Source organism: Vulpes lagopus, chromosome 1 (assembly GCF_018345385.1).
Source record: "Vulpes lagopus strain Blue_001 chromosome 1, ASM1834538v1, whole genome shotgun sequence".
Classification (NCBI taxonomy): Eukaryota; Metazoa; Chordata; class Mammalia; order Carnivora; family Canidae; genus Vulpes; species Vulpes lagopus.
This window is the reverse complement of record NC_054824.1, coordinates 149899844-149926099: the sequence shown is the minus strand read 5'-3', so window position 1 is coordinate 149926099 and position 26256 is coordinate 149899844. Positions and strand designations below refer to the sequence as shown.

The following is a 26256-nucleotide window of genomic DNA, read 5'->3' as shown; positions in this document are numbered from 1 at the left end:
GGTAGAGTTCCAGGGCTCTGACTCCTTCATAAACTGCATTACAGCCAATTTCCTTGACATAGCTCCACTTAGTGAATATGGTACCATCTAGTTTTAAGCCTTCTAGGGGGTTTTGAAGTATAAACTGAAGTATAAACTATTCACAGCTTTGCCCAACTTTTAGTTTAAGACTCATCTTCAGTCTACTAATAAGTTAGTTACCACTCACCCATCTTAGTTCCAGCTTCCAGAATTGTATTACATTTGCTTCCTCTCTCGTTTTCTGTGGCCTTGTGAGTTTATGCTTTGTAAAGACCCTGCATTGTCATTTCATTCGGATTTCAGTGAAGCACAGTGCTAAACATATGTGTTTAACCTATCATCCATTACCAGAAGTGTTTTTAAAAATACTTTAAAGGAATAAAAAACAGGGGTGCCCGTGTGGCTCAGTTAAACATCTGATTTTTGATTTGGGCTCAGATCATGATCTCAGGGCCTGGGATAGAGCCACTTGTTGGTCTCTGTGTTCCATGGGGAGTCTGCTTGAGATTCTTTCCCTCTTCCTCTCCCTCTGTTCCACCCTCTCTAAAAAAAAAAGGCATAAAAATGCCTTTAAGGTCTTTTCGTAGTAGGTGAAATGGCTAATAGTAGGAAGCATCCATTTAGTCCCTACTACTTCTTGAACGCATTTTTTTAATTAATTTTTATTGGTGTTCAATTTACCAACATACAGAAAAAACACCCAGTGCTCATCCCGTCAAGTGTTCACCTCAGTGCCCATCACCCATTCCCCTCCAACACCCGCCCTCCTCCCCTTCCACCACCCCTAGTTCGTTTCCCCGAGTTAGGAGTCTTTATGTTCTGTCTCCCTTCCTGATATTTCCCAACATTTCTTTTCCCTTCCTTTATATTCCCTTTCACTATTATTTATATTCCCCAAATGAATGAGAACATACACTGTTTGTCCTTCTCCGATTGACTTATTTCACTCAGCATAATACCCTCCAGTTCCATCCACGTTGAAGCAAATGGTGGGTATTTGTCGTTTCTAATGGCTGAGTAATATTCCATTGTATACATAAACCACATCTTTATCCATTCATCTTTCGATGGACACCGAGGCTCCTTCCACAGTTTGGCTATTGTGGCCATTGCTGATAGAAACATCGGGGTGCAGGTGTCCCGACGTTTCATTGCATCTGAATCTTTGGGGTGAATACCCAACAGTGCAATTGCTGGGTCGTAGGGCAGATCTATTTTTAACTCTTTGAGGAACCTCCACACAGTTTTCCAGAGTGGCTGCACCAGTTCACATTCCCACCAACAGTGTAAGAGGGTTCCCTTTTCTCCGCATCCTCTCCAACATTTGTTGTTTCCTGCCTTGTTAATTTTCCTCATTCTCACTGGTGTGAGGTGGTATCTCATTGTGGTTTTGATTTGTATTTCCCTGATGGCAAGTGATGCAGAGCATTTTCTCATGTGCATGTTGGCCATGTCCATGTCTTCCTCGGTGAGATTTCTCTTCATGTCTTTTGCCCATTTCATGATTGGATTGTTTGTTTCTTTGCTGTTGAGTTTAATAAGTTCTTTATAGATTTTGGAAACTAGCCCTTTATCTGATATATCATTTGCAAATATCTTCTCCCATTCTGTAGGTTGTCTTTTAGTTTTGTTGACTGTATCCTTTGCTGTGCAAAAGCTTCTTATCTTGATGAAGTCCCAATAGTTCATTTTTGCTTTTGTTTCTTTTGCCTTTGTGGATGTATCTTGCAAGAAGTTACTGTGGCCGAGTTCAAAAAGGGTGTTGCCTGTGTTTTCTTCTATGATTTTGATGGACTCTTGTCTCACATTTAGATCTCTCATCCATTTTGAGTTTATCTTTGTGTATGGTGAAAGAGAGTGGTCCAGTTTCATTCTTCTGCATGTGGATGTCCAATTTTCCCAGCACCATTTATTGAAGAGACTGTCTTTCTTCCAATGGATAGTCTTTCCTCCTTTATCGAATATTAGTTGACCATACATTTCAGGGTCCACTTCTGGGTTGAACACATTTTTTTAAAAGAAATTTACTCATATCTGAAATATTATAGACCTAAAAGCAAAGTTAGTAGCTTGATTTTGGTTCCAGCATTGAGCAATCATAATGTTATTAGGTTCAGACTTAGGTACATCTGGGCTCATAAATAAACTGAAGCAAGGTCACTGTTGGAGTGTCTTAAGGATGCTCTGGTTTCCCAGGATGGAATTTCTAGCATCTTGATTTACTTGACTTGACCCATATATAGTCCATTGTTTTCATTCCTTTCCTTTTCCAGAAACATCCCACATTATGAAAAAATTTAAAAGATCAGTGAGGTGGTTGTGGATGGGACACAGGACAAGGAAAATATGGAACTTCCTCATTCACCGAGGAGCCAGCCAGGAGCCAAGGAGACTTCCCTTGCTCTGGACCCGTAGTGTGATAGAGCGCATAACCAGGTCATGAGGGAAAGTTTGCAGCTTGCAAATTGGCAATGCTACAAATCATGGTGTTTTTTCCTAGAAAGCTGGTTTTTGTTTTTCCTATTTATTTATTTATTTATTTATGAGGGACAAAGAAAGAGAGGCAAAGACATAGGCAAAGGGAAAATCAGGCTCCCTGGGGGGAGCCTGATGCCAGACTTGATCCAGGAACCTGGGATCACAACCTGAGCCAAAGGCAGATGCTCAACCACTGAGCCACCCAGGTGCCCCAGAAAGCTGATTTTTAAGTCCGTATTAGCATACCATGCCCAGGCCTGACTTTACTCTGAGGGCAGCCACATGAATTGTCAACACATCATAATGACATCACTATATTTATATTATATCACATCGTTTGTACTCATTACAATGTGGCCTCGGGAAGCCAGGTGAGAAGCACAAAATTTAGAGCTTGAAGGCCTGACATTCAGGCTCTTCTGTGGCTTTTCTGAGCCCCAGCTTTGGTTACTGAATCTGTAAACAGAAGAAACAGTTTCTACCCAGCAGGATTAATGTAAAATTTACCAACTATGCCAGGCTGTCCTCCCAGACCTATGTCCAGAAGAAAGCCCTGGCCTTGTGGGTAGGTACACCTGTGGCTTCTTTCTGTGTTGTGCCAGGGTTGTGACATCTTTGATTAGGTGCCTTATTTTTAGAACAAAATTCTAATTCTACTTGTTGTTTATCTGGTCTCCAAAATTTATGAGGCCACTTAATCAAGAATATAAGATCGGGGCACTTCAGACTCTCACAAGAGAGTGTGATCTCAAATGTTCCTCTCTCCAGCACCCCAAATTCCAGAAGAAGGGAAGTCTGATTAAGGGTCAGTAATTAAAAATACAGCTAACAAATTAACCAGCTATATTCTGAGTTATATCCTGAAGAAGGTATTAACACATTTGGACCAAATCATCCTATTCTTTTTCATAACTCACCATCCACTTTGAATGGTGTCTTGATCTTCTGCCTTCAAACATTCATCAGAAATTATTATAAGAAACTAGTATTCTCATCTTGCTTCAGCATTTGCTAAGAATTTTGAGTACAGATACTAACTATCCATTACATGGCTCAATTTCCCAACTTTTACAAGGTCTTACACAGCAAGTAACCTTGTCTCTGCTGAAGAATTGGTCTGTTTCATCCTTTTTTAAAAAAAAATATTTTATTTATTTATTCATAGAGACACAGAGAGAGAGACACAGGCAGAGGGAGAAGCAGGCTCCATGCAGGGAGCTTGATGTGGGACTTGATCCCAGGACCCGAGGATCATACTCTGAGCCAAAGGCAGACACTCAGCCACTGAGCCACCCAAGCATCCCTATATCATCCTCTTAATAAGGCCTGGGAAACTCATAATGTTTCCCCATTCAACTTTGTGCCAGGAACATCAGAATCAAGTTTTTTGTTTTGTTTTGTTTTGTTTTTTAGAATCAAGTTTTAAAATCAATCATAAGAACCGTGTAAACTTTTTTTTTTTTTTTTAGCATGTTAGGTCTCTCCTCCCTACCCTGTTTTCCATGTGATCATTTCTATCTTACTAATTTTATTGTATTTTCCTTTTTAAAAAAATATTTATTTGAAAGAGAGAGAGAGAGAGAGAGAGCGAGCGAGCATGAATGGGGTGAGGAGCAGAGGGAGAAGCAGACTTCCTGCTGAGCAGGGAGCCCCACATGGGGCTTGAACTCATGACCCTGAGATCATGACCTGAACTGAAGGCAGACACTTTACCGACTGAGCCACCTAGGTGCCCCATCCTTTTTTTCCAATGAGAAATCCTGGAGTGCCTGGCTGGCTCTGTCGGTAGAGCATGTGGCTCTTGATCTCAGGGTCATGAGTTCAAGCCCCATGTTGGGCATGGAGCCTAACTAAAAAAAAAAAAAAACTTTTTGGAAATGAATGAATGAATGGGTGAGCAAGTGAATTATGAATGATTAAAGGAAGGTCAGTGATTTGGGGCTGGATGAGAGAAGAAAGGAGAACATGAAGGTGTCTTCAAACATTTGAAATGCTGTGTTTTGGAAGACACAGTGGACATGGCTTTAATTGCTCCTGGGGATAGAATAAGAACCAAGATGTAGGGACGCCTGGGTGGCTCAGTTGGTTAGGCATCTGCCTTTGGCTCAGGCCATGATCTCAGGGTCCTAGGATTGAGCCCTGAGTCCGGCTCCCACTCAGCAGAGAGTCTGCTGCTCCCTCTACTTCTGCTCCCCCTGCTTCTGCTCTCTTTCTCTCTCTCTCTGTCTCTCTTTTTCTCAAATAAATAAATACAATCTTAAAAAAAAAAAAAAAGAGCCAAGATGTAGACTGTCCATTAGCGGTCTTGAACATTCCCAAGCTATTTCTCATGTGCCTGCTTTCCATGCTCTATAGAAGAGGCTCATTAAAGACCAGTTCCCTATTCTCCAGTTCTTCCATTTTAGGCAAACAGATCCAGCTGACTGCACAAGAGAACTCTAACAATAAGAGTTATCCAATCATGGGATGGACTGCTTTGCAAAGTAGGGAGCTTCCTGTCTCTGGAGGATCCCAAGAAGTGGCTAAATGACAAGGACCCTGAACAGTACTCTGCATCAGGAGAAAGGGTGTATTTGTTGACGTCTAAGTCTTGGCCCCTGCTCTGCTTTCATGATTGTCAGTTATTTGGAGGTTTTGGTGCTAAACTGAATGATTAGGTGTTTTGGGTGGGTTTTTTTAAGAATTTTTTTTTTACATTTATTTGAGAGAGAAGACAGAGAGCACTAACAGTGGGGAGTAGCAGAGAGAGAGGGAGAAGCAGACTCCCTGTTGACCAGGGAGCCAGACACCAGGCTCAACCCAGGACCCTGAGATTATGACCTGAGCAGGAGGCAGACACTCAACCAACTGAGCCCAACAGGCACCCCAGATTAGGTAGTTTCAAAGTAAGTGGGCGATCTGGAGGTGGGGAGGGGGAAGGCAGTAAAAATGCCTTCACAAACCAGTTCCTTTGCTCTGTGACCCAGGCAGGTCCCATCGGTAGCTTGACCCTCCATAATCCGGGTTTGCAGGTGGTGGTGGTATGGGCTAGCCAGGGTTCCACGGAGCCTGTGGCTCTCTGCACATGGAGAGTCTCCTGAGCCACTGCAAGGATTGTTGCCAGAGACTTCCCCTGTGTCTGTCCCTGTGGAAGTGAGGGCAGGAGACAGGCACCTGGACTGATGTTGAGACCCACCATCCAAAGCCCATGTTTCTTTCTGGGGAGGAGCCACAAGGGACTCAGGCTCACAGGGGAGCCAGGGCTGGGCTGTTGTGAACCACCCATCAGCAGATGTGAGCCTGGTTACCACGTGGCATCCTAGACAGTGACATTCAGAGCCTTGCTGTGGAAGGCAGGTAGACAAAACAAGGCATGGCCCCATGTAAATTCCTAAAGGGAAAATTTGACTCAAAATAATTTTCCCCACCTTGCTTATTCACTTTTAAGTGAATTAGAATTTTTTAAAAATAACTTTTAATACACAGAACGTTACAAGAATAAAAATAGTACAGAGGACACCACATTCCTTGTCTCTAGATTAACTGTTGCTCTCTATTTTTCCCCCTGAATCATTGAGAGTAAGGCACATACACCAGAAGCCTTGGTACCAGAATACTTCCATGAGTATTCCCTAGGAAATGGGATATTCTTCTGTGTAGCCAGAGTCCAGTTATCAAGTTCAGTGGGATTAACATCGATAAGTAACTTTATCCAATCAATAATTGGTCTTTCAGTTTCTTTCAACTCACCCAGTAATGTCCTTTATAACATGGTTTCCCTTCTCTGGTGCAGGGTTCAGACCAGGAAGAGGTTGCAATTCATTTTCATGTCTCTTTTTGAAGATCTTTTAACAGTTACATTATTAGTTAATGGTATCCTTAGTGCCTTCTTCAAAATCTTTAGATAAAAACACTTCTAGTCGAGTATCACCATCCTGTTGTTCACTTGAAAGCCAAGGCTAGATTCTCTGGAATCCAAGCCCACTCTGATACCATAGAAAAAAGGTTTTCACATGTGAGGTGGAAGGGATGGGAACAAGGAATTTTGCGAGTGTATTTTATGCACGGTTGACTTTCCTTTATTTGATTGGAACACACAAAAACAGATCGGAAACGGCGAGATCATTCTCAAATTCCCCTGTTGTCAGTTTGACTTATTGCCAAGAAGTTTCTACTTTGTCCTTGGGGAGGAAGAAGATCATTTTGAGATTCTGTTTTATCTTGAGACAACACACTGTTATGAATCTAGAAACAGATAAAAAAAATACCTTTACATTAACTCAGAGTCCTTATCTCAGCACTTCCATGTAATTTATGAATCAACAGCAGCAACACATGTGATAATTAAGCATTTCTATGCATGCAGTGCTTTGGTTAGCTCAGGAAAGGGTATATTCAGCAATTCTGGTCTCTGCCCTCCAGAACAACTTGCTTAACATGCATCAATATGCATTATTAAGTGTTATAACACATCAAGTAAAAAATATGCCCAACACTTGCAAGACATAACACAGACTTAGAATTATTGGGGTAATTTGTCTGATGGCAACATTTAATCAGAGAGAGACTGAATAATTCACCAAAGCTTACTTTAAAGAATCAGAGCTACAATGCTGACCTTTTGGTGTAATCTCTCACTTTCAAAATACTCTATCTGGATGTCTTCTTTAGTATCTGAAAAATAAGAGGGAAGGTGGAAGAGTAATAGAAGATACATTTTTTTAAGTTTACAGAAGTCTGGAATAGCTTCTTTGAATAAAAAAGTTAAATGAAAAAACTTTGGCTTCTTGTTTTCCAAAGCATCTGTATTTAAGAGGCTACAGGGAATAAAACACTAATTTGAAAAGATATATGCACAGTTATGTTTATTGCAGCATTATTCACAATAGCCAAGACATGGAAGCAGCCCAAGTGTCCACTGACAGATGAATGGGTAAAGAAGATGTGGTATATATACACAATAGAATATATCTCAGCCATACAAAAGAATGAGGTCTTGCCATTTGTAGAAGAAGCATGAATGAACCTAGAGGGTATGATGCAAAGTGAAATAAATCAGAGAAAGACAAATAAATTATTTTGCTTATATGTGGAATCTAAACAAACAGGAACCGACCTATAAATACAGAGAACAAACTGGTGATTGCCAGAGGGCAAGGGGTTAGTGGGGGGTTGGGAGGTGCAGGCTTCCACCTACAGAATGAGTAAGTCATGAAAATAAAAGGCACAGCACAGAATATAGCCAATGGTATTAGAGTGGTGATGGATGATAGCTACATTTGCGGTGGGCATGGTATATTATATAGTCTTATTGGATCACTATGCTGTACACTTGAAACTAATGTAACATTGTATGTCAACTATACTTCAATAATACATTTTTAAAATAGGGGCACCTTGATGACTCAGTCGGTTGGGCACCTGCCTTGGGCTCAGGTCATGATCTCAGGGTCCTGGGATTGAGCCCTGAGTTGGGCTCCCTACTCAGCAGGGAGTCTGCTTCTCCCTCTGCCCTCCCCTCTGCTTGTGTGTGATCTCTCTCTCTCTCTCTTTCTCTCTCAAATAAATAAATATCTTTAATAAAAAATTTTTTTAAATAGAAGTTATTTTTAAAGAAGAGGCTGCAGGGACTCTGAAGTGTGGCAGAGGGTCAGATTGATAATACTTTGTACTTACTCCTCATCGCTCTTAAATGTAGGCTCTTTTTGGGTGCCATAAGGATATTCTTTTTACCTAGTTCACTTTATAAACTTTGCCTATTTTACTAAGAGTTATAAACAGGAAAAAAATGGACTTTAAAAGTCGCATGTAATTTTAATTTTTTCTATGTTTATTGTATGTAGATTCATAATTGTAGCCTGGGGGAAATGTGCTTATCGGGTCCAAAGCAATCACATAAATAATGAGATTTCTTTGAAGTTTTCTTTTCCTTGACTAGTGGAGGATTCTGTAGATCCTTGCTAATCAATATGGTAGCCATCGGCCGTATGTGACTATTGAGGATTTGGGAGATGGTTAGTCTGAACTGAATTGTGGTATAAGTAAAATACACATTACCTCTTTAGGACTTAGTACATGAAAAGAAAACATAAAATATCTCATTAGTAAAGGCCTTTTTAGATTAAATATATGTTGAAATGATAGTATTTTGGATAGAGTTAATGAGTTAAATAAAATGTTTAAATTAAATTCACCTGTTTCTTTGCATTTTTTTAATGTGGCTGTCATAATATTTCTATTGGACAGTTCCCATCTGGAGGGAAGGAAAATAGAGAGCTAAAAACCCAACTCATTTCTTGTACTTCAGAGTACATTGCTGAAGGGAAAGCTAAATATCCAGTGATCCCAATTTTTGGGTTACATTTGGATTTCATTAAAGCTTCTTTAGTTAAATCTACTGTAAACCTGCCCCAAGGTCCCAGGTGGGAAGAGAATTGGATCTTTTTGTTTGCTTGAAAGAATTCTAAGAAAATCCTGAATTCATTTCAAAAGCGATTCACTTTTAAAAGCTCTGTTAAAAAGCTTTCCATTTACTGAGGTTGGAAGTATGATTAACATTGAGTTCTTAAGAGGCTAAGTAATCGGGAAAATTATCCAGAAACTTCTGAGAGGACTTTCCCTGGTCTCGAGCAGAGGCATCTGGGGGGGACTTAAGGACCATTAGTAGCCTCAGATCAGCCATACGCTCCTGTGTTCACACCTTCCCTCCAATAAACGAAAACATCGGGAAAGATAAAATATTTATTCCTAAGTGTCTATAACTGAATTTATGGATCTAACTTGCTGGATATTATTGCCTGTGCAAACCCATGCAACTGTGCACGTAAAGCATGTTTTTATTAGTTCCTACATAAAATTTTTATGGTAATGGCAAACAAAGGACCAATTTAGTTTAGCTGAGTTTGTTATTATTCCAGCTTCGAATAGATAAGCGGCAGTGCAAATAACAGGGTCAACGGGGAAGAGGTTTCGGGTCTCTCAGGGCCAGGGCTCCTGGCCCACTGGCTAGCAGTGGTACCAGGGCTGCCTGCTGAGAAGCCCCGGGAAAGCCTGGCCAGAATAGAGTGGCATGAGGCTGGTGGGGGCTGCCAGCAGATCTGCTATGGAGCGGTGACACTCCCAATCAGTAACCACGGAGTATTCAAATTTAGTTTCTGAAAAGGCCTGCATAGATGCTTTTGAAAGAACTCCCACATACTGTATTTCAGCTGGAGACTTGCAGAGAGAAAGGGTTCAAGTGGCTTATTGTGGGTCATCTCCCACTCTGGGATTTAAACAAAGCACAAACAGAACAAAGTTCCTTTAAACTGGGTGCCTTCATCTGAGTCCCTCCTGTCTGTGGTTTGGCAGGCTGGCTGGATGGAGAGCAAGCCCACGCCTCTCATTCCCACCACTGCCTTTTCATGTTTGACCCTTGAGATCTGGCGAATGATCCCCACAGTGGCCTAGAGTGGAGGCAAGTGTTTCTAGAATTTGAAGATAAAGCATCTTTCTTAAATCCTGCCTTTTCCTTCCCGATGACTAGTTAATAATTGAGAGTAAGTCTGTAATCTACAGTGAGTATGATTCCTGGGCCACAATCTAGGAGACAGGATGTGACACATATCGACCTACTGAGGACAGTAGCAAGAAATATTCTGAATTGTGTGGGGCTGCGAAATGCAAGACTGTGATCACGAATGTGCAGTAATGGAGACAGTCTTAGAACTCAGCTGCTGTGAGCAGGCAGGGAATATGTCGGGTTCACTCTGGGCTAAGTTCTGTCTGGGACATTAATGAAGTTACCACTAATGATCTGAGGGCTGGAGTGGTCCTGATTCTAGGTGGTGGAAGTACTTTTACATCAGGACACTCATGTTGCTTCATCTCCTCCCCCAGTGGATCTGCACTGGAGCCGTTCCAGAAAGCAGGCGACTTTGGTTGTCCTGACAAGTGTCTCTAGGAGCAAGGAGCATCTGTAACTCCCAGCAGCCCCCTTTTGGCATGTGCTCCTTTTAGGACTGTTCTAATCTGAGGTTCTTTATACTACATATTTCCTCCATGGACCTGTTTATTGATTCTCACATGTGCCTTGTGCATTCTGTAAGTTGTTTTTTGGCATTCTTTCTCAAAGACACTGCTTGAGCAGGGTGTGTGTGTGTGTGTGTGTGTGTGTGTGTGTACCCATGCATGCACACATGCCCACACATGCATACACTCACATTTGTGTTTACTTTGGTCTCATCTTAGGCTCTGAGAGGAAAACAGTGTAGTAAATCAGGCTAACCATGAAATGCTTATGTGTTATTTTGCTCTTCTTGCCCATGTTTTATGATCCTGCTGGTGGTTAGCCCCATGGAGAGTCACACAGCAGAGTTTCCATACTAATGCCAAGAGGGAGGAGCAGTAAAGTAACTCCAAGGGCAAGCTTTATCTCCTGCCTTTGTGGAAAAGACCTTCCAGAATGGCTGTGTTGCTGTCCATGCTAACAAAGGGGTAACACAATTTCTAAGTAGTCTTGATTTGTGGTGAAAATTATAGCTGTGGGCCACCAGCTTCTTTCTGAGATGGCCTGTCTGATTCCCTGCTCTGGACCTGAGACTCTGGGTGTGTTTGTATGAAGCCTTGCAGACTTGCAATGACTTTGTGTGAAGGGCAGAGTCAGGGTCTAGGGAGTTGAGGAAAGACGACAGATGGACTTAGCTGAGATGTGGATGCCGTCGCCTTCTCTCAAGAGGTTGTTAAGAGAATCACTCAATTTGGGGGGAATTGTGGTGAGACAATTTGTTAATACAGCTTAGAATCTTTTAACTCAGAATGGGATGAATAGCTTTTCAAGTGTGTATGAAAGACAAGAATCCCCAAAGATCGGTTCCATTTTAAATAGCAGACTCCAGGGACTCAAGGTTTGTAACGAAAGGGCAGATATGAAAGAGATGAACTCTCAGGTCTGACTCTTTTCAAGAATAAAGCACGCTGGCTGGGATCCCTGAGGTGCCAGGGTCTGCCAATCTTGCTGGCTCTGGTTTGTTAGCTAGGGGAATCTAGTGAGATATGCTCACAATAAGTTAGTTGGTATTGACTTTGCTGGGCCTGACCCATATTATAAAGTTGCAACAAGTGGAAAGTATAGCCGAGCTTTGGGAAAAGCCATAGCATGTACAATGGAAGAGAAAACCAACATCTTAATTGAACAGAGGAGAAATTTGAGCAGAAGCACCAAGTGAAGAAATTAGGACACTGAATGGAATGTTACAGCCACAACAGAAAGAAGTTGAATATTTACTTAGTGAGGATGTAATCGTATAATCGATTCTCTGGTGGCAACTCACATAGAACATCTTTGTCTCTCTGCTAATTGTTAAAAGCAAGGGGGTGCTGAGAAAATTATAAGAACTTGAAGAAATCTGATAACAGCAAAATGAATTTTGGAGTTCTGTGTTACAACCGTTAAGGCCCGGGAGTTTTCAATATCCTGAAATTTGAGAAATTGGGTTTAGGGGTGGGCTAAGGAACATCCAAACATTATGGAACCCCTAAAGCAGGTTCCATGTTGGCTTTACTAGTGAAATACATGATGAAAGCATGTATATGCAAAGAAGTGTATCTTATTAATAATCCACATCTGCTGGGTGAGCCGATTCAGAAAATCATCAAATGTAGACAAAGGCTGTCATGGGTCTGGTGACAAGATTAGGCCTGCTCAGAACCGATAATCCAGAGACTCCTGGTAAGCAGCCCTGCCACACTCTTCTCTGAATTCTGAGCCTGTAGGATGGATGCAAGAGTTAAAATGACCAGCTTTGTACAGTCAGTGATCCTATACCTCCAAGGGATGGGACGGAGGGCCAACCTGCAAACCTCTTCACGAGATTCTTCTAAGTGAGCCCAGAAATGTCTCCTACTTCTGTATGGGTTTTCAATGAGAGGCTTTAAAGCATACTGGTTTTGCATTTTCAGTCCATTGTTATTTGAAGAGAAGGATTTTGAGAGTGTTTTTATTTAACATCCTTTATGGCAGATCTCTGATTTTGGGGGCGACCTTACAGAGAGGTTAATTGAATTTGTTAAGGTCCCACACCTGGCCATTTGGCCAGAACCAAACCTCTGGCTTATTTCTAAACCACAGAGACCATTTCTTTCTCTCTCATTCTCTCTCTCTCTCTCTCTCTCTCTTTCTTCCTTCCCACCCCCCTCTCTGTATTTCAGGGATTTTCAGGCATTTTAGAGTGCTGCCATCTGCTAGCTTCTGATGTACACAAATGAGTACTGAAATTAACCACAAAGTAGATATGTAATTTTGGGCAACTCACCTCACCAGTCTGGCCCTGAGTCTCTTCATATTTACACACGAGCATTGGCCTAAGATAGATCTAAAGATATTTCTAGTTCCATTTGAAATTTTTTGGAAAATTGCTGTTTGCATAGTGTCAGATTTGGCATTTCTGCAGCTGGTAAGCAGAAGATGTCAGGTCAGTTCAAAGTGTGAAAGCTTGTGCATCGCTTTGAAACAGCCAGGTGACTCTTAAAGAAAATCAGTTTCTCGTCCACCATGGATGGTTTGAGACATGGTGGGCAACGTTTTTTGTTGTCATCAATGTTGTATTTGTATGTTTTTGTATAAAGGCCATGCAGATATTAAATTAGGAACGCACTTTTCAAGATGAAACAGGAGTATTTCTAAACGTCCCTGCTGTCTGTTGGATTATGACTTTAGAACCACAGAGCACATTCAGCTGCATCATCTGATTTCATCGCAGACATGATCTCCTGATTTCCCCTAGCTGGGGAGATGAGAGCTAGGGGAGGGGAAGTGACTTGCCCAAAGTCCACCGTGTTGCCATTAACCAAGCCAGGCCCAGAATTAGCCCTTGGCATTCAGTGCAGCATTTACTGACGCCCTGATGCACCACACACCCTTTGCTAGGCACCAAGGTGATGCTGGCAATTCCATTTTGTCCAGCCTGTCTGTGGTCTGGGCATCTTTCCTTTATGGCTGTGTGTGTGTGTGTGTGTGTGTGTGTGTGTGTTTAAGATTTTATTTATTCATGAGAAGCACACAGAGAGAGGCAGAAACATAGGCAGAGGGAGAAGTAGGCTCCCCACAGGGAAGCTGATGTGGCACTCCATCCCAGGACCCCAGGATCACAACCTGAACCAAAGGCAGATGCTCAACCACTGAGCCACCCAGGCTGTGCTTTTGAGCTGGCCAAGGCACAGCAGAATCAATCCTACAATCTAGAGCCAGCCCCAGTGCTGCTAGCTAGCTTCCTCGAAAAGGCTTCAAACAAGGAGAAGCACCTCCCTTGGCTGATTGGAGCCCTGAACATTCGTACTCTCATGGCTCCTGGTGCCAGGGCTCCAGCAGCTGCACACCTCATCCCCTGCCTTGTGTGAGCTCTTACTTCTGCCAACCCTGGCACCCCGAGCAGAGCATGGGTGCGTGTATGCTGGCCCTTGTTAGGTTTTGCCCATAATGCCAGGTTGCTTTATGCAGACCAAGGTGAGTCACGTACAGTCAAGTGTCACTGACAGGTCCCTCTTAACTTTTTCTCATAAGAGCTCAAGGAAAATATGAGGAAGTCACCCACAGTGCCTACAATGAAGGCACATTTTAAATTCCAGGCCATAATGCACGGCTGGTTTTCTTGAAAGCTTTCCAAGCATTAGGCAAGATTTAAGTGAAGAGCAGTGACACCTGCTCTGGGAAAGGGCTGCTTCTTAAGGATGCCAGACCAAACACCACGAGATGATGGGTGGAGAAGGCCATGATCTGTGCTGTGTCAGCTCCAGGCAAACCTCATATCCAGTCTCTTAATCTTACTGTCCTTCCCCTTAGAAGCATCCCTAATACTCCATGTTCCTCTGCAAAATTACATAAAGCAAGTATTCAGACATTCAAAACTTCTAAGCCCTTTTCTTCAAAGGCTAGAACTATGGTTTTATTTTTTAATGGAAAAGGGAAAGAGAATGGCTCGATTTTTTTTTTTACATGAATCTTTACATTTTGCATTTCTGCATTTTATCTTCTGACACCTCAGGGTTCTAAAAGTCTTGTCTGGTACCGGGAAGAACCAGGGCAGGCCAGTGGGACTTCAGCCTCTGGATGCTATATCCCTGGGATCACTTCCCCAACATTCCAGAGTACTCCAGCTCCCCCGGCTATGACTGGCACATGCTCCTACCCAGGCTGGCCGGGAGGAACAGTTACTGGTGTCCTCTTCTTTTTTCATCTTATGTGTGTATATTTCTTTCTCCTTTTCTCTTCTTTGTCTCCTTTCTCCTGTTTCTCTTTTTCCTTTGTCTCAGTGCCTCTGTCTCTTTGTTCCTTGTTTGCCCTCCATCCTCCCCAGACATTTGTCTTGCTGCTATCTTGAATTATGAAATACTCCCGTTTTATTGCAGAAAGCTTTATGTACTCTATTCATCGTTTTTGAAATCAGGTGAAAATAACATTTATCTCTTAAAAAACAAACCAACTCCAGCCAATACCAACCTAACAAAATTCAGTTCATTCTGATTCACTTGTATTTAATGAATGTATTAATTGATGGATTTGTCAGATGTAGTCCATTTTGAGACTCTGTGCTGTGCTGGAAATACAGAGGTTAGTAAGAGCCCGTCCCTGTCCTCCCTGAGCTTGCCTCTGGTTGGGGAGAGAGACCAGGGCCAGGCAGTCATAAAATAAACCAGATGCTCTGATCCCAGAGCATCACAAGGACAGTTTGGGGGGAACATGTGGAGAGGGACGGCCCTGTTTATTCAGAGTGGGGAGGACTTCCCAGGGCACATTTTTTGGGCCCCAGCCTGTGATTGAGTATTTGGGAGTGGGCAGCAAAGGTAAGCTTCCCCCAGGGGAAGTGTAGCCCCTGGGTGATTCAGTACATGGCAAGAGGGTTTAGTCTTCCTAGATCTTGGGAGCTGACCTAGAAGTAGCCTCTGATGTCAGGGTTGGATTCATTAGGGTGGTGATTTCCTCTTAACTACTCCTTCTGAGTTTGCTTAGTTGGTAATTGAAAGTGAAGTCACTTCTATCAATATTCAGACCATTTGATTTTATTTCAATTTGGTCATAAAAATCACAAAGCACTGGAGAGAACATGCCTTTTGTGCCTATTGAGAAATGATCCAGATGATGATCCTCTTTATCAAGTCCTTTGCTGTTACCCCATTTCCTGAATGGGCAGCCACAGTTGAGGAGCTGTACTTTCTTGGGAGCAAGAGAAACTCAAGGATAGAAACCCAGCCCTGTGACATTACCTGTCCCAGGGATTTTCCATGTGGTAGAGTTGATGCTATTATTTGGTAATAATTGTGCCTACTTTATAGGGTTATTGTCAGGATTGGATGACACACACAGAAAGCTCTTCGAATAGAATTGGGTCATGGTGGATGCTCCAAAATGGCAAATTGTGTGATGATTGATGAGGGAGTGCTGTTGCTCCTTAGAGTTTTCTCAGGCTGGACTCTGTGTATCATCGTATGTCACTGTTTATGTCACCAAAACCACCCCGCAAAACATAATTGAGTATTAATCATTAAAATCATTGTGACCCAGCATCTCTGCAAGGTGAAGTAAAATGCACCTGTAGAAATCCTCCAAGCTTGATGGCAAGAGTTTCTGTAGCATTTGTCATAAGATGTTCTTCAAAGGAATAGCCGAGCTATCACATGAGCCTTGAGCTGCACATTTTGGAACTAAGAAATTTAAGACAGAAATTCAAGACAGAAATGCAGCTGGCCCTTTGCAAGATCTCACACTCCTGTCTTTTCTGTAACACGTGGATGTCCCTGCCACTTTACTTTTGCACCACCCAGAGAGTAAGAAAACAGTGGGCAGGTGGCGAGGGGCCAGATTTCAGCCCCAACAATGAAATCGTGAAATGTGACAGCCTTCTCTGTTGGCAAGACCCTGGATGGAGGTGAGGCTGTAAATTGAAGGTGAAGAAAAGGCATCTCTCCTAGGCCCTGGGCAGCACGAGCAAATGGAATTCTCTTTTGCAAGAGGTCACTGAGTCAAATGCTGTGGATGGATAATTTTATGGCCGCTAATAAAATTTATAGCCAAAGCAAGCTAAGGTAATAAGGGTAATCAAACATCCAGCCCTGGGACATGAGAATCCCATCCTGGCCCCTTGGTGCTGGCCGAGGAGGGCTGGACAGTGCAGGGAGGAACTTATCTGTCTGACTCCAGGCCAGTGGCAGAGTCTCAGAGGTGATTTGTGCCCATTTTAGCTGAGGACGAGCTTCATGTTAGGTGGCAACAGCCTGTGCTTTGAGGACAGCGTCCCAAGCACCGTAGGAAAACTACCTGTCCCATGTAGATGCCTGCAAATAAACAGTGAGCCTAGGAAAGGACCAGAACCAGCTCATGTTGGTGTCACTCGACATGAATGAAGTAAGATAAGGGAGGATGGCGTTTTACTTGAGCAAGTATACAGAAATCACATGTTTCGGGGGCTCCTGGGTGGGGGGTCAGTCAGTGAAGTGTCTGCCTTCGGCTCAGGTCATGATCTTGGGGTCCTGGGATCAAACCCCACATTGGGGTCCCTGCTCAACAAAAGTTCTGCTTCTCCCTCTTCCTTTGCTGCTCTCCCACCTTGTGTTCTCTCTCTCTCTCAAATGAATAAATAAAATCTTTTTAAAAAAATCAGATGTTTCAGTTTAGGTGGGGGCTTCCTGCAGCTCCATCTTCATCCCAGCTTTCCAGACAATTGTAGTTGATTTCCACTAATGTGAATCAAAAATATTTATGGAGCCCCCACTGTTTGGAAAACTATAAAAACCTTAAGTGAGAGTGTGAGCAATACATAATTACTAAAGAGATGTCCCTCAACAGTGAACTGTCAATTGCCTAAGAAAAAATACTGTTAGGTGTTATTTTCTGGGATCTGGGGGTCATAATATTAAAATAAGGGCAGAGTAAGATGCGCTTACTGTCCATGGATGTCTCTACGCTGGAAATGGATACTGTTAGCATTCCCTACTGCCTTGGCGGAGTCAGAGGAGGTGGCTCTCTGGGTCATTTAAGATGAACCCCCCATGCTGTCACACTGTGGGAGCTCTCAGCCATTCCCGTTGGTAGGGAAGGCGAAGGTCAATGGCTCACAGATTGCAGTTTGCTCTGTGGAACCAACCTTGGTTTATGAGAGCCCAACATCTTTTGTCTTGATTCTGTGGTCAAGATCATAACCACATTTAAGATTTGCTTTTTCTGAGGGGACAAGTGTAGAGTTCCTCCTACAATTTTTGTGCTGATACAAAAATTTACCTGTGGCCGAAACACATGGATCTTGCCTAAGATTAAAACATATAGAGGAGCTTTCTCCATGAGAAATGAGAAGAGCATCAGCCTGTGCCCAGGAATGACACCTGGGACACTCATACAATTAAGGACCCCACAGGTGCAGGCATACACATGTGCAAGTGCATACGTGCACCCTCTCCCTGCCACCTTGCCACCTGGTTCCTTTTTTTTGCCACCTCCTGTTTATTTTACCACCACACTCAGGATGTGATGTGGTGTTTTGAAAGAAACAGATACTGTTACTTTAGTGGTTACTTTGGTGAAATGCCCCCCATGTATCTGAGATGGAGCTAAAAGGTCATAATCAGAACAAGGGTGCCAGGGTGGCTCAGATGGTTGAGTGTCTGACTCTTGGTTTTGGCTCAGGTCATGATCTCGTGGTCCTGGGATCGAGCCCAGAGTAGAACTCTGTGCTGAGTATAGAATCTACTTAAGATTCTCTCTTTCCCTCAGCCCATCCCCCAACTCACACATGTGTGCTCTCTCAAAAAATATAGACAGATGGATAGATAAATAATAAATAAAAATATTTTCTAAGTAAAATGTTAGCATTTGTTGATTATGATACTGGATCTGCCTATATGTGTTTTACCCTTTTTTAATTTTTTTCTGCTTAAAATTTTTTTTTAATTAGAGGAGGGAAGAAGGGGAGAGGGGGCAGGAGAGCAAAGGAGGGTTTAGCTCTGGCCTAAGAGTCAGGGTCGTGTTCTCAGATTCCCATTAGTGAATCACTTCTGTGCTCCTGTGTCCTTACTGAAGAAAAGGAGTGTTGAAGACGATGATCTTGGCAGTTCCTTCTAAGACATTCTGTGTTTCTGATTTCTAAGAGCAATCGATGATTGAATCATTTTACTTGCAGGTTTGGGAATTGAATGGCCTGTGTCCGCAAATTCCCACTTTTTTTTTTTTTTTTTTAAGTAAGAGATCTAGTCTTGCTTGGCAAAGATAGCCACATATATCTTTAAGGCAGCCAGTGCACTGAAGCTCATTTGCTAAGGGGTATTTCTGAAAGCCATGAGCCCACTGGATGCTTGCATTCTTTCTGGGCCAGACTCAAGAATCTGGAATCACATAGAAATCTGTGCCTCTCACCATTCACCACCCATATTCTAGTGGTGCTTCTCTGTGGGTTTGCAAGTTACCGTTCATGTGAGACACAAGTGTCCCATTCCCGTTCTTCCAAAATTCTGATGAGAAATAGGGAAATCAACAGGAAATACCACAGACAGATCCAGTGACAGCCATATTAGTGAGCCCAAGGACATCTGTGGTGGCAAATCGAGTAATGCATTCATTCACTGCCATACTGACTTTCTTCAGATGTCTGTGTGTGCTAAAACCAGTTGATGGGGGCGCCTGGGTGGCTCAGTCGGTTAAGTGTCATCCTGTGGCCCAGGTCATGATCCCGGTCCTGGAATTGAGCCTCACATTGGGCTCCCTGCTCAGCAGGGAGTCTGCTTCTCCCTCTGCCCCACCCTCACTTATGTGCTCACTCACTCTTTCTCAAATAAATAATAAAATCTTTAAAGATAAATAAATAAAACCAGATTATATATGGTAGATTGTAGCTCCTTGATGAAAAAAACAATGGTGCTGGCCCATTGGGTGTGTTTTTGGACATTGTTGGGGGCTGGCATCCTGGAACACAGGGGCTTCATAAGTGCTTCTTAGTGACAGCAATGTGCAGACCTCCTCCTCCTCTTGCCTCTGGGACAGTGGCAGCTGGTCGAGGGGAGCCCTAGCCCCACAGACACAGTGGAAGCTGGGGGAGAGGTGACGCAGGCCCCCTGCCCATGTAGCAGCTCTTGCTGAGTGTAGGGAATGGACTACTTCTGTTGCCTCCTCCCTGGGCTCTCTTATGTGGGTCAGATTTCCTTATAACTGGCTGAATGAATGAGAGTAAGAAAGTATGTGTTGGCAAGATTTCACCTGAAAATGCCAAAGCTTTCCAAGTAAGGGCACGAATTTAAGCAAAGTTTGGAGTCAATGGGGCTTAGAGTAACTGGCTATGCTGCTAATAATGAAAAGTACAAATGTTTTTATGTTCAAAGGTTAACAAATGGGACTCTTTCACTGGTCTACTGGTCTGCTCAGTTACAAAGTGGAGACTGTTCCTGGTCTTTGCTTTATTGCACTTGTATTTGGCAGGCAATTAGAAACATTTTCCACTCAGCATTTAAGAAGTTTGAGCTGGCTGCAGACGCTTTTTTAAACGAAAGTTTCTTTATTTCTTTTCTTCTTCTTTTCCTTCTTTTGTTAAACTAACAATTTTTTTTTCCCTTTTGTAAGTGGACTAAAGTTTTAAAGTAGCTGGCTTTCCAAGTAGCACACTTAGACTTTGCCAGCGTAATTACTACATTCATCATGGAATGAGCACTTTTCAAAAGTGTATTTCCATAGGGGATTCTTATTTTGCCCAGAAGTATGGTTCTTCCTAGCACATCATGTGGATTTAGGTAAAATGGACCCAGCCCCACCCAGGGAACTTCTGTTTTAAAGGCAATCACTGCAAACAGAGTGGAAGCCATTTATCTTAATGAAGGAGTAGGAAAATCAAGTCTGTTGAAATGATCTCAGTCCTCTCCCAAAAAGGCCACTTGGTAATCCATGGTGGCTGTATTTGTTTCCACGAAATTCTCTTCATCGTGTCAGCTGACTGCTTGCAGCAAACAACAGCAAATGGTGTTTTATTTCATTCCTCACTTTCTCCATTAGTAGGTTCATTGCTCTAATAAATGATACCTTGGCCCCTCTCGTCAATCAGCGTTTGAGGCCAGTCCTGGCGAGAAAACAGCGCTGGTTGATGCTTCTGCTCTGGTCTTGGGCCACAGACTGTGGATAATGGCTCATGCTTTCCTCTCCAAATGGACAGGAGTCACACAGGCATAATTGAAACTCACAGTGCTGGGGAGGAGGGTAATTTTTTCTCATTATTTTTAATGAAAATGAGGAGGTATCCAAGCTAAAATGCTGGAAAGTAGCATCCGAGAAGCCCAAAGCACCCACAGTGTACATGCAGAGTGTCCCTGGTCCCCCCAAATACCCCCTCCCCACCTGCACCCTGCCCCTACTTCACACTCACAAGGGATGCTGGCCACGGTGCTCAGGAAGTGCACTGAGTTACAGTTAACAAGCTCAATCTCCATTTTCCTCATCAGATCTCCCAGCTGATGACAGAAACAGGTCGTGAGGGCCTGACCGAGGCAGCACTGAATCGCTACAATGCGGACAAGCCTTCAGCCTGCAGCATCCCGGCCTCCCAGGGCTCCTGCGTGGCCAGTGAGACCTCCACAGGCACTTCGGTGGCCGCTTCCTTCTTTGCCAGGTAAGAGACACATCCACTGCCTCATTTCTTTCCGATGGGCCCACCTGGTTGGGCCGGCATTTGGGCCGAGTTAGCTAAAATGCTGGGACAAGTTTGGGGCCGCTCTTGGGCTTCACTCTCTAAGACAGGGTTCCTCAACCTCAGACAGCTCACAGCTTGGGCCAGACAGCTCTGAAGTGGGGGGTGGTCCTGTACCTCAGCAGCATTCCTGGCCCCTACCCACCAGACTCCCATTGCATCTGCCCCAGTTGCGATGACCAGAAAGGTCCCAGACATTGCCATGTGTGCCCTGGGTGGAGAACCATGGTGCTAAGAGCATGTGGCCCTACAGATGTCCTGCTGGGATGAGGACTTTGGTGGGTATGACCCTGTGGCTGGTGCTTCCAGATTGACATTCTCATCATAGATAATGAACTGCTCAAAAATGAACTAGGAAAGGAGGTGCCTAGGTGGCTCAGTGGTTGAGGGTCTGCCTTTGGCTCAGGTTGTGATGCTGGGATCCTAGGATCCAGTACTGAATTGGGCTCTCTGCAGGGAGCCTGCCTTCTCCCTCTACCTGTGTCTTTGTATTCTCATGAATAAATAAATAAATAAATCTTAAAAAATAAATGACCTAGGAAGGAGATGACCATTTTCTTCATTCTTGACAGACTAGCTGGATAGTATATGATAACCATCCAGCTAATCTTAGTGGCTTTGAAAACATGAGAAACAAAAACGAAAGGTATTTCAACAATGTTTCCTTCCTAAATTTAGCCGTGTGGCAGAGACAGGGTGGGAGACAAAGGACAGCTGAGCCCAAGCCCTTTCAGGATCATCTAATTCAGTGTCCTTGTTTTATGAAGGAGTGAATTGAGGACCAAGAAAGTTGAGCTATGAGTTAATTTATAGCAAAGCTGGAAATAGAAACCAGATTCCTCTGCCTTTTTTTTTCTTTTCTTTTCTTTTCTTCTTTTTTTCCCCCTTGGTGACTCATTTTTTATTTGATCCTCAGAACTTAACTTTAGAAAACTTTTTCGACCTACGATGTGCAAGCTCCTGGGTGAGCAGGATGTAGAATAAATAGCACCAGAGCTGAAATCAGAGGATTTCGAGGTTCGACATGCAGCTCTGTCTCTGCATCCTCATCTAGAAGACAAAGCCAGCACCTCCTCCTCTAGGGTGCTTTGATGATGAGGACTGATAATTGTGAATGATAAAGCAATGTACCAATGGAGATTTGGTATGGACTCAGATAACATATCAGGAAGAAGGAATATTGCATGGTTTTTCTTGTTCTCCTCATGCATGGTGACATCCAAAGCACAGATATGAGGGAGAAACTGTGAATACAAAAGGGTTAGGTGAGAGGGGGAACAGAAGGCCAGTGTCCTGGATTAATAACATCTATAGTAAAGATGGCACACAGGCTTGTTGGGAGACTGGCTCTGAGATTCTCCATGTGCCGTCCTGCCATCTTTATTGTCCTGTCAACAGCTGGGCCTACTTGAGTGTATGGGAAGTAACGGGAAATGTGGTCATCTCCACCTGTCCACAGGGGATTCGCCCCAAGACGCCCAGCGGATGCCTGAAACTGTGGACAGAACCAAACTCTGTATGTACTTGTGTTCTCCTATACAGACATGCCCACGATAAAGTCCAATTAATAAATGAAGCACAGTAACAGGTGAACTACAGTAACTAATAATAAAATAGAAGCATTATCACAGTAGAGGGATTTGGTTGGTTATATAAAACACCCAAGTAAATGGGCAAAGGCTGCAGAAAACCTAATGATGGAGTTCAGCTCAGACTCCATCCAGCTCAGCTCTCCCAGTTCAGAATAAAAGAAAATTTGCACCCAGTTCACACTGCCGTGGGGGAGAGTGAGGTCTTCGTCACTGAGGGAGACCAAGTTTACATTGGGTGACTGCCTGGCCTTGATGCTGCAGAGGATATTCACTGCCCAGATGGGGGTTGACCTCCAGTGCACCTTCCTGACCCAAAATATTTTGAATGTCAGAAGCCTCAGCCCATACTCCATCCAGAGACTTTTACAGATCAATTATGCACAGAAAACCCCAGAAGCAGGATTTGAAGCAGAAAGAGATCAGAGGTGAGGGGCTCCTGATGGTCAGTGTTAAGGGAGAACAAATGTTTCCTGCCACCAGGAGACCAGCAGTGCTTTAGAGCAGGGACAGCATGTGGACATGAGGTGGGCTGGGAAGGCCTGCGTGCCAGACAAATGGTGAGCTTGAGGCCGGCTTTCAGTTAATCAAAAGAGCATTTCCAAACAAACAAGAGCACACCAGGGGAAGGAATGGCAAATGATGGGCAAAGGCTGCCTGCTCTGAGATGTGCTTGCACAGCCAGGGTCAGAATGGAGGCAGTGGGGTGAATCCAGAGTGGACATGCCATTGCTGTTGGTTGCGAGGAGGGGCTGCAGATGATGTTCGCCATAAACAAAGACTGGACCAAGTTCAGATTGCTGGGGCTTGTGGTGTGAGCTGTCAAAGGGCTGGAAAGGATCCATAGGGCTGCCTAAATCCTTATTACTTTCTTTGTGGTGAATGCTGATAGCATTTGGAGCTTAATGGTTTAAGGCATTCAAAGTATGTGGTTTGTGTTTAAAGCATTTATAATGTACAGCATGGGGAGAAAGTATGATGGGAGAAAGAATAATGTTTTATACCCACACGCACATACACGCATATTCTCCTTCACACCCTTTCCCTTGTTGGCCCTGCTGCTCTCACCAACAATAGCTGAGCTTCCACCCCTCCCAGAGTGACAGCCTCCCTCTTACTGATGGGAACCTAGAGCAGAAGATTGAGTGACTAGCTCAAGCTCCAGAAGGTTAAGCCTCAGAACCAGGGATGTGGCTCAGTGCTGTGGATCCCCAAAGGTCCATGTGATACGTCAAAACCAGCCCAGTTTATGTTGTCAGACAGTTGATGGAGTTCAGAGCCAGGGGTTTTCTGCTTCAGGTAAAGTAAAGCTGCGTAAAGCTGCGTAAAGTGATGGTACAGGTGGCCTTTGGTAGGGGTGAAATCTGGATCCATCACTGGTGCCAAAATTGGAAACACTCTAGGGGTCATGGTTTCCTTTCGAAGCCTGAGGATATCTTTCCACCTGGGCATTTGGGGGCAGAGTCAGCTCCTGTGCCTCAAACCTGAGCTCATCACTTTTCAACTCCTGCGAGACAGTGAGATAGATCTGAGTCTGCAGGGTCCTGGAACTCCCCTTCCAGCTGTAAGTGACAGAGGGTGGCCTGCTCTCTGGAAGCTGTGCAGGACATCATTTCATCATTTTACGGGGCAGAGGTGCCATTTGCCCAATTTGTGGCCAGCACGGATGTTTCCTGGACAGTCCGTATGCATCACTCACTACTGAGCTCCTAATGGGCAGCATCTCCCTTCATCTTCAGACAAGCCTGGTGAGGTGGATCCTGTCTTCTCCCTGTTGGATGGATAAAGAAGCATCCTGAGGCTAGGTTACTGACCCAAGGCTGCACAGCCAGGAAGTGGCAGAGCGGGGAGCCCATTCTCAGTCCCCACCACATGTGAGCACTTATCGGTGCTCAGTGCAAAACGGGCATGATGAGACACATTATGGTTTTCTTCACCATTATCGTGAGCTGATGATCATTGCTTATGCATCAACATTTGGAATAAGTGGGCGCTGCCACTTGTTTGAGGAGATCAGTAGAGACCCAGTTTGTTGAGGGTTGTAGACATCCACTTTTCTTTGTGATATCAGCCTGTCTTTGTAAACATTTGCGCTCCAGAGCCGTGGGGAAGGGTGGGATGGACTTGACTGTGTTTCGGAGACAACATCTATAAAATAAGAATTCTGGTTTTGAATAAGCAGTGGTATTGTTGGCCGGAGCTACTCCAGGTGTGGTCTTTGGGGCTATGGGGCCCGGGTCTGGGACAAGTGTGGAGGTTGAGAGGAAGCATTTAAAACTTCTGGAAGCTAGTGGACAGTAATTTTATGTCTGTTGAATCTAGGAATACACAAAGTGGACCTTGTATTTTAGCTGAAAATAGAAATTAAAGAAAAAGTGATTCTTCACCACAGATAGTCTGAGAAGTGCTGATCTAGAAAATGATGAAGCCCCAAGCACTTGTCCTTCGATGCCTGCCTGGCCAGAATCTATATCTTTAAATAGCATCTTGGTAGACTGCCTTTGCTTTTAATTCCCTGGTTTTGGAAAAGCACTTTTGGGGGGGAGCGGTGGAAATAGTAACATAATACTAAAAAAATTACTAGTAATAGTAACCGAAGAAAGACTGGCACAACTGCTTATCTGGTTGGTTAGCTGTTCTGTGCTGTTGGCTTTGGGCTTCGAGAATGAGGGTTCTCCTGTGTGTAAGTAATGGGAAATGGAAGAGTAGGGTGTGATTACTGTAAATACAAATGTTTGCACAGGTTTGATTACTCCACGTTTTCAGACCCTTTGGCATGTGTGTCAGCTCACTGTTGGGTCCATCCCATGCATGAGCGTTTCTCCCTTCATCTCTCCCCCTGATTTTCCAGTAATAGCATCATTTTGTACTTACCAATTCTATTCTCGAAGATTCTGACCTCTACACAATGTAGAGGTTGATTACAAATCCACGTGTCCTGGTTTTGGCATCTTCTGGGTCGATGTGGGTGTTCTCAATATCAGGTGCCCTCAGATACACTTTGTGGGGTCCATTCGCCCTGGTTTCTCTTTCTTGCCTGCCTTGTGTCTCATTCCCTTCTGCCAGCTCCCCGCAACCGCTTGCCTTTGGCCAGGTCTCCTTCTTTCCCGAGGGATGTTATTAGACTTCTGTCCCTCTCAACCTGTTGTGCAGTTTCTTCCATGCATGATTTTAGATCCCTCCTTGTATTACCCAACTGCTTTCTCCAAGACCCTAGAACGCGTCACAGACTGTTAACGACTGATGGACCAGTTTTCCCCTTGAGGCATTAAAACTAAGAGCAGCTCAGGTCCTGGGTTTGGGGGCTAAGCCAAGCTGTGAGAGTGGTCTCCTTGCTCTGAAGTCCTGCTTTAGGACAGTGTTGCTCCGTTCATCACACCCCATGTGGCACCTGCTCTTAATGCCACATATGCATGTGTGGTGTGTGCACAGCTATTGCTCCCATGGGCAAGGCCATGTCTAAAAGCCCCCCTTGCACATGCTTGCTGATAGCTGACTCA

The 26256-nt window shown here is 43.8% G+C and overlaps 1 protein-coding gene across 2 annotated transcripts in view; it reads left to right on the top strand.

Annotated features, from left to right (window-relative positions):
* Positions 1-26256, top strand: part of KIF26B (kinesin family member 26B) — a 447298-nt gene that overhangs the window by 189881 nt on the left and 231161 nt on the right. For both annotated transcript variants that reach the window (XM_041761098.1, XM_041761100.1), the window contains one exon: positions 20923-21089. In XM_041761098.1, coding sequence (XP_041617032.1) covers positions 20923-21089 — 167 coding nt within the window. The remainder of the gene's footprint in view (positions 1-20922; positions 21090-26256) is intronic.